Source organism: Emys orbicularis, chromosome 2 (assembly GCF_028017835.1).
Source record: "Emys orbicularis isolate rEmyOrb1 chromosome 2, rEmyOrb1.hap1, whole genome shotgun sequence".
Lineage (NCBI taxonomy): Eukaryota > Metazoa > Chordata > Testudines > Emydidae > Emys > Emys orbicularis.
In genome coordinates, this window is record NC_088684.1 from 116,303,383 (window position 1) to 116,311,498 (window position 8,116).

Here is an 8,116-nt window from a genome sequence, read left to right on the forward strand (position 1 = left end):
AATGCTATGGCAAGTGAAAATCTTCTTGCTAAATAGTCACTTTGGTATGGCATTCCCAGATATTTTGGTGCTAATTAATATGTGAAAGTTGCCATAACTATCCCTATTTATGCTATATAGCTTTCCCCATCACATACTTGATTGCCTCAGTTTCCCTTCACTTGCCATTCAGCTGTTGTTTTATTCACAGATATGTGACAAAGAAATGCAAACTTACTGAGATGAGTATATTGATATATACAGTCAATGTCAACTGGAATATAGAGTAAAATAAAGGGAAGTAATGAGAATGTATAAACAAATAGCCTATGTTGTTCCATGTTGACACATATATGACACTAATCCAGAAACTTATGCCAGAGGCAAGTGAAGTATGTTTTGAACCACTAGAGGTATCCCTTCTGGGACTGCTCATATGGTATAATTTCTGTCTCACTGCTTTCAGTCAGACTTCACTGATCTATTAACAACAGTATCAATATATGCAGTGGTAGATATGTTGGATACATTGCAAGAAAATGCATTTTCAGAAGTATTTTGCAATGCATACTCAATGATAGTGGTTGTTTTAATTCTGATAGCTGAGATTTTTTTTAAAAAAAAAGTCTTCTACTGTTCTTACCTATGGCTGCATTGATAAATAACATCACCCTCTTCATAACATAGGTCATGTGTGTTACTTGCAATAGAAAATGTATGGGAAACTGGGGCTCCTACAGTCAGTGATTTAGACCCAAAACACTACTACATATTTGTGTCATTTGGTGGGCTCATTTTCCTTGTGTGTTTGTTTTAATAATAGCTGAAAACTGAGAAAAGAAATAGAAGTTTGCAAGGGACTTCTAAAATCCATGGACCATTGAGACAGTAAACAAAATAAATTAGTTAATACCTGAAAATAAGATTTCATGGTGGAAGCTCTGACATATCCTATGAAGAAAAAGGCAGCGCTGTTGGCCTCTAAATCAGTGAAGGGCTAGGCTACAATACATTTTCTACAGTGCTTACCCCTTGTATATCTATTGAATATGCCCCACCTGACTGGCCTACTGTTTACCTTAGCACATTGGTAGAATATGAAACGTTAACATATAGTCCTGTATGGGAGCAAAGACATTCAGTGGCTTAAGTATCCCTAGTGAATTAATACATTGTAGAGACTGGTGAATAGGCTGATACTTCCATTCGCTCATTATTGGCATTCAGGGGCCCTATAGAAGAAATAATGAGTTACGTGTGGACTGTTAAGAAAATGGGAGTGAGGGTGGCAGCAGGAGCAAAGAGTCTGCAGAAAGTTAATGCTTTTGAGGTTCCTAATACATTAAGAGCATCTAATAGGGTCCACTGGCATCAGGGAGATGACATGGAGTATTGCCCAGATTCAGCAGAGCCCAGTGTACATCGTGATTTAAAAAAACCCATGACGTTCCTTCCTCCACCAAAGGAATTTGGCACCCAGCACAGGCAATATGATTACGTCCCAGCAATAGGGGACAGCAGCAGTGGTAAGATCATGGTGTGATGTTGGTTACAAGAGTTCAATATGTACTCCACAGCCATTGCCCAGATAGGAGAGTTACAAACTGACAGTGGAGCAGTGCAGACTCAGAGAGAGAGAGAGAGAGAGAGAGAGAGAGAGAGAGCTCACCTGCATGAGCACAGACAGAGGGCCTTAGAAGTAGGACACATCGACCAAAGCACTGGAGCCTTCAGATGGGATGAGCTTACGGTGGCATTTGGTCAGTGCCTGTATAGCAGACAGACAACAGGGAAGCAGCATCACAGCGAGAGGAGACGAGAAAAGGAGTGAAGGACAGATGTTTTTTCTTTCATTTTTTATTATTGTTGGTGTATCCTTATAGGGTAAAAAAAGTGACAGACACAGCCCAGGGTGGTGAGCAGGGTGGGCCCTACGCCACAGTCTGGGAGTTAAAGCATAAACAGGAATAGAATAAATTCTGAAAACCCCAAAGTGAGAGAACATTTCACTGGAGTTCTATCTGCTGGGCATACTCACTGTGAAGCCTAGAACAGAAAGGAAACACCAGAACACGCACCTCTCCATACATGCCATATGCTCTATAATCAACAATAATGATCAGTTTTGCTGGTTACTTAATTGATTATTACAGCGCCCCGAGACGTGAGAATAATTGTGCACATTTTGCAAATAGGAAAACTGAGGTTGTTGACCAAGACCTTAAAGGAAACAAGTGCCAGAATTAGGATTAGAATGCAAGAATCCCTCACCCTGGGTCCTGTGCACAGCCCAGTACACTCCACTGCCTGTTATGCTATTAAGCTGAACCCCGCCAATCCTTGAAGTGAGAGGCTGCTGAGAAGAGACAGCAGATAAGCTAAGTTTGCTGGAAGGGAGCTTGTTGCAGCCTAGCTAGCACCCGACCATGCTGCAAATCGGTCTGGGCTCCCCCCACAATTGAATCTCCAATGGCTATAGGTTTCAGAGGTCTCAAAGCCCAACCTTAGGATCTTCAAAGGGGGAACCATGAAACACAGGGTCTAGAACAAATCAGTGACAAGCTTCTCTATCTATTTATATTTTCAAGGCCATCTCCATAGAAAAAGGGTTAAAAACTCTCATCCAGCAAAGCACTTAAGCATGTGGGCACTCTCTGACAAACACAGGAAGTTAAATTCATACTTAAGAGCTGTGCTGGAGGGATAAATACCAGGGAGGGAGAGGAATTATTTAAGCTCAGTATCAATGTGGACACAAGAACAAATGGATATAAACTGGCCATCAGGAAGTTTAGACTTGAAATTAGATGAAGGTTTCTAACCATCAGAGGAGTGAAGTTCTGGAATAGCCTTCCAAGGGGAGCAGTGGAGGCAAAAGACATATCTGGCTTCAAGACTAAGCTTGATAAGTTTATGGAAGGGATGCTATGATGGGATAGCCTAATTTTGGCAATTAATTGATCTTTGACTATTAGCGGTAAATATGCCCAATGGCCTGTGATGGGACACTAGATAGGGTGGGATCTGAGTTACTACAGAGAATTCTTTCCTGGGTGTCTGGCTGGTGAGTCTTGCCCACATGCTCAGGGTTTAGCTGATCGCCATATTTGGGGCTGGGAGGGAATTTTCCTCCAGGGCAGATGGCAGAGGCCCTGGGGGGTTTTCGCCTTCCTCTGCAGCATGGGGCACGTGTCACTTGCTGGAGGATTCTCTGCACCTTGAAGTCTTTAAACCACAAGTTGAGAACTTCAATAGCTCAGACATAGGTCAGGGGTTTGTTACAGGAGTGGGTGGGTGAGATTCTGTGGCCTGCGTTGTGCAGGAAGTCAGACTAGAAGATCATAATGGTCCCTTCTGACCTTAAAGTCTATGACTCAGGGCCTTTCTTTAAGAAAAAAGGTATTTGAGATTAGACTTGAGAATAGGCTCCCAAAATCAAGAGTTAGAGAGGGAGAGGCATAGCCTTCATGGCTCCTCTACTGAATTTAAGTGACTGATGGGCTTTTTCCACCAGATACAACATTCCTTCAAGATGCACCTTGTGAAGACCAGGGCCAGCTGCTCGATGTTCGAGAGAGTCTTCAATAGGCTGTTAGGGCTATTATTCACTCACTGGTTTTCTGCCAATATTTTAGGATGGAGTTCCCTCTACAGTTCTCCCCCTTAGCATGTGATACATTCTGTGTACCAGGCCTGTGCAAATTCACATCACCACATACCACAATACTTGTTTGCATTATGTAAGGTGACACTTTTTATCCCCCTCTCATTCCCAAACCTACCCCTTCTAATAGCAGCTTCCCACAATTCTACATTAAAGGGGTCACCACAATGATGTTGGGATTGACATAGTCATTTATCAACAGGCCTGTTCTGAACCAGTCTTCTCTATTGGTGGAATTCTTGCCCCCTTTGTTTCTTATAGCTGCACACAACTAAGCAGTAACCAGAACACCTTTCTGAAGGAAGGAATTATTCAGATAAGTAACTAGGGATCTGATGCTGCGCCATTGAAATCAATGGGAGTTTAGCTGTTGAAGTCAATGGGAGCAGGACATAGGTGGGTCATTGAGCAAAGTAGAAGGCAAGCAAAAGGGAATCAAGTGGGGAGGGGAATCAGATATGGTCTTTGTCTAGGGCCCCAATACTGGCTCTGAGAGTCATAGTTCCTAGGTAATGTTTTCTGAATTTGCTACTGACTTGATGTGTGACTTGAGTCAAGTTGTGTGACCTCTATGCACCTCTGTTTTACACATTATGGAGGGCAGAGGAATTTCTGTACCAACTCTGCAGACAATGCAGGAGATTATACAGTAGCTGTCAGGGCAGCAGCAGCAGCAGAAACTGCAGAATTCGCTGGAGCCCTCATGAAACTAATACCTGTGATGATATTGGCACCCCCCACAGGAGGGCACTGGTATCCAGTGAAGGTGACAAAGGTCAGGAGACTCAGCACCAGCAGTGATTAGAAAGAGTTCAACCTTTCACTCCTTGCTGAACAAAGAAATGAAGATTCAGAAAAGACTTCCATTGACTTCAATGGACATTGGATACAGCCCTGATTTTGCAGCCATACTTCATGTAGCCCTGTCCAGTTTTAGGGATAGATTCTTTACTGAAGGGAGAGCAGATATGGGGGGGGGGTAATGGGGGAGCAAGACTTCTGGAGATGCAGATTTGCCCCCTCCATTCTGCTCTGCACAGAACTTCCATCTGTGCTGAAATGCTGTTAGCAGAGCAGAAGCTAAGTGCTAAAGGATGTATTCTTCTGGGTTAGGGATGGCAGTGGAAAATGGGAGAATACTGAGCTGGGAAGAGTGGTGGGGACTCTCATTGGGACATGAGGGGTGGGGTGTTGCCCCTAAAAGAAGGGTATGAAAAACCTGGTCAGAAGCTGGGGTCTGGGGTGATGTCTGAGTGGCTGATGGGTTGTGGTGATGGCAGCAGCTGGGACGGGGGACCAGCAGGCTGACCAGGCACCACCTTTAGTTAAATAGGTAGACTTCCTAGCTGAGAGCTTCATGTTTATTTTGATTAATACTGACAAATCCAAAAAGCCATTCCTCACTTGTCCTAAACAAACTAACCTTGGTTTTAAGGTTTTTCACACAGATAAACAACGAAACAAAGTAAAGTTTCTGCTAAAGCCAAACAGCAAACCCCTTGACTTGCTGTGCTTGATGTACTGAAAATTCAGATAGCATGTTCCCTATGCCATTCTTACTTGCACTGAGCTGGTACCGTGCTCTGTGCGTAATCCCAACAACAAAAAGGAGGCCCCTATTCTAGAGAACATTCAGGTCTGTATTTAAATCCATCCCTGGTTAGGACAGCACTTAAGCATATGGATAACTTTAATGGGATTTACGCATGTACTTAATTTCAATGTGATTTAAGCACATGCTTAAAATTAACCACAGATTTATGTGCTGCCCTGAATAGATTTTTTTTTTTCTTCAACTGAACTCAGAAAAACCCTTTGCATAATGAATTCTTCTAGCCTGGAAGATCAACTAAAGCTCTGAGGGAATTTGAAGGGACATTTTTAATTTTTGAAGGTTTTGTTTTTTGTCTTTATCCTGTGCCAAACAATCTGAATGTGTATCTGTATAGATACATAATGAAATGACTGTACAATTTGCTATTCCTTATGGGTCTGATCCTTCACTAGAGAAACTAATAGGAGTTTTGCAAATGTAGTTACTGTGGGTGAGATTCACAAGGGTACTTAGATGTCTGAGCCCCAGATTAAGGCACCTAAGTCTGTAGAGTCATTGGGCGCAGAGAGCAAGCGACTGAGAACAACTCTATAGTCTAGTGGTTAGGGCACCTATCTGGGAAGTGGGAGACTCTGGGTCCAGTCCCCCTATGCCAATGATTCTTTAATTATGTATCCACAGTGGAACAGCTTCAACGGAAGAGATTGAGGGAGCCCCATATCAGACTATCCCATAACTCAGTGATTAGAGCCCTCTTCTCAGAAGGGGGAGACCCCCTGTTCAAATCCTTTCTCCCTTCATGGCAGAGGGGGGAACTGAACCTGCATTTCCCACATCCCAGGTGAGTGCTCTAATCACTGAGCTAAAAGAAGGTAGGCACTACTACTCACGCCATTTCCCCCCTGTTTGAGTTAGACAGGCGCCTCACTCCATTCTCCCAAGAAATTCCTCAGTCACCTAAGCCATCTGACTCCAGGAGAGGGGTTTCCACTTAGGTGCCTATCTCTGCTAGAGGTCCACATCTCTGAGAGAGGGCTGGGGTTTAGGAGACATCCCAGTTGTCAGCATCTCCCACTAGCTAGCTTAAACGGCACTCCACCTAGTGTTCTGGCTTTCTGGATCACAATCTAGTGCATCTCTCTCTCCCCATGCATTGTACAGGGGGCCTAGGTGCCTGACTCAGGCTTTGTGAATCTCAGTGTTGTGATTTTTTTAGGTGCCTAAAGGTTAGGCACCGCAACATGTCCTTCTGTGTATCTAGCCCTGTGTATTTAAATGAAGATAGAATTATTAGCATACAAGGAGTCACAACACTGGAAACCAGGGGTGCTGGAACAATTTGTACAATGGGGGTACTAAGAGCCATTGAACCAAACTGTAAACCCTGTATATGATGGGAACCACTTCAAGCCAGGGGGTGCAGCAGCACCCCTAGTTCCAGCACCTCTATGCTGGAAACTCGAGTCACTTAACTACCTCCAGGTTAAGTGTGGCTATGCCTGTACAAACTGCACACAGCCTTTACAATTACTGCAGGGTGACCTAGAATGCCCATGTTCTCTAGAGTTACAAGTTAACTCACTCTGCCCCCAAACACATCTGCATCTCTCCTGAGGGTGCCAAATTTCACTTTAGTTTTAACTGTGTTTTTACCCTGATGAGGACTTCTCTTTGCTGGAAGGAAGTGAAGAAACTGCACTGTCCTCACTTTGCTCTCAGGCTGGGCTTCGTTAGGTCTGCAAAGATGAAACATCCTCTTCCCCTCTAGCAGCGTCTTTTAGAATTGTTCTCTGCAAACATATGTGCCAAACATAAATAGGAATTAGATCAACTGTGTGTAGGTTGAAGTGTTGTTTATTTTTGTGTGCTCTCTATTTTTGATTGTAGGCATAATCGTTTTCTTCATTCTGTTATACATCTGAGAAAGGGCAGACATCCATGGATAGAGAGGTAAGTGAAGATTAATATTTACTTAAAAATAAATAGGGATATTCCTAACATTTATATTTCATAATATTATTTGTAGGGTGATTGGAGGGAAATTAGGAGACATGTAGTCTCCTTTGTATCATTGACAAGTAAAGGGGATGATTAACGAGTGTGGTAGACAATGTAGTAGTAAGAGAGGGCCTATAGAAGTTAAACAAAAGTGCCTTCAGAATTTAGAGAATTCCCATGATCCATAGTAGGACCTCATTGTGCTTGTCTACTGTTTCTATTTTTGATTAGATTTATAAACACAGCACCACATATTTTCATGTGGCTTATAGCCCAAGGGCAGAATGAGATTGACTGCACTGAAACTGTGAGGCTTGTGAATTTCGGGCAAGGGATAGAGTGAAATAAGTAGTGTAATTGTTTTTGTGGAGTGACCGTGGGACCTCTTCTGTTCTGAATTACACATGGTTCAACCCTTTGACCTAACCAACCTCGGCAATGCCTGGTAGATCTCCTAAAGCTGTGCTGAAAGGTCCTATCAGTGACATGTTGGAACATTATCTGTCATGTGAGATGTGTGCCAACAACCATATTAAACTACATTAATTACTAGTGAGGCTACGTTTGTGACAATATCAACTTCATTTAACCCATCATCATGTTGGTTATTGTTTAAACAGGAAGTACAAATGGGGACAATTTATGGAATCAAAATGCAACACCAGTCCTTTATTAAATAAATTGCACTTTTTAGTTCATTTCATTTCCCTTTTATTTCTGCAATGCTAGTTTTCTGTCCTTCTCACCAGTTGTGCAGCTTTTTAAAAATTATTTTTTAGAGCTAGCAAGAAGAAAAAAAGGACAACAAAAAGTTACAAACCTTAAAAACTAAAATAATTTGTCAATTAATTGTTGATATTCCTTTTGAAGGCAATTTTCAATGTTGTCACAGTTCATTTAAGACACAGTACTTCCTTTAT

The 8,116-nt window shown here is 42.5% G+C and overlaps 1 protein-coding gene across 1 annotated transcript in view; it reads left to right on the forward strand.

Annotated features, from left to right (window-relative positions):
* The first annotated feature begins 1,225 nt into the window (after window positions 1–1,225).
* The window catches only part of LOC135873697 (uncharacterized), a 168,476-nt gene continuing 161,585 nt past the window's right edge, over window positions 1,226–8,116 (forward strand). Inside the window, exon 1 of the mRNA XM_065398337.1 lies at window positions 1,226–1,505. Within this exon, the coding sequence (XP_065254409.1) occupies window positions 1,226–1,505 (280 nt within the window). The remainder of the gene's footprint in view (window positions 1,506–8,116) is intronic.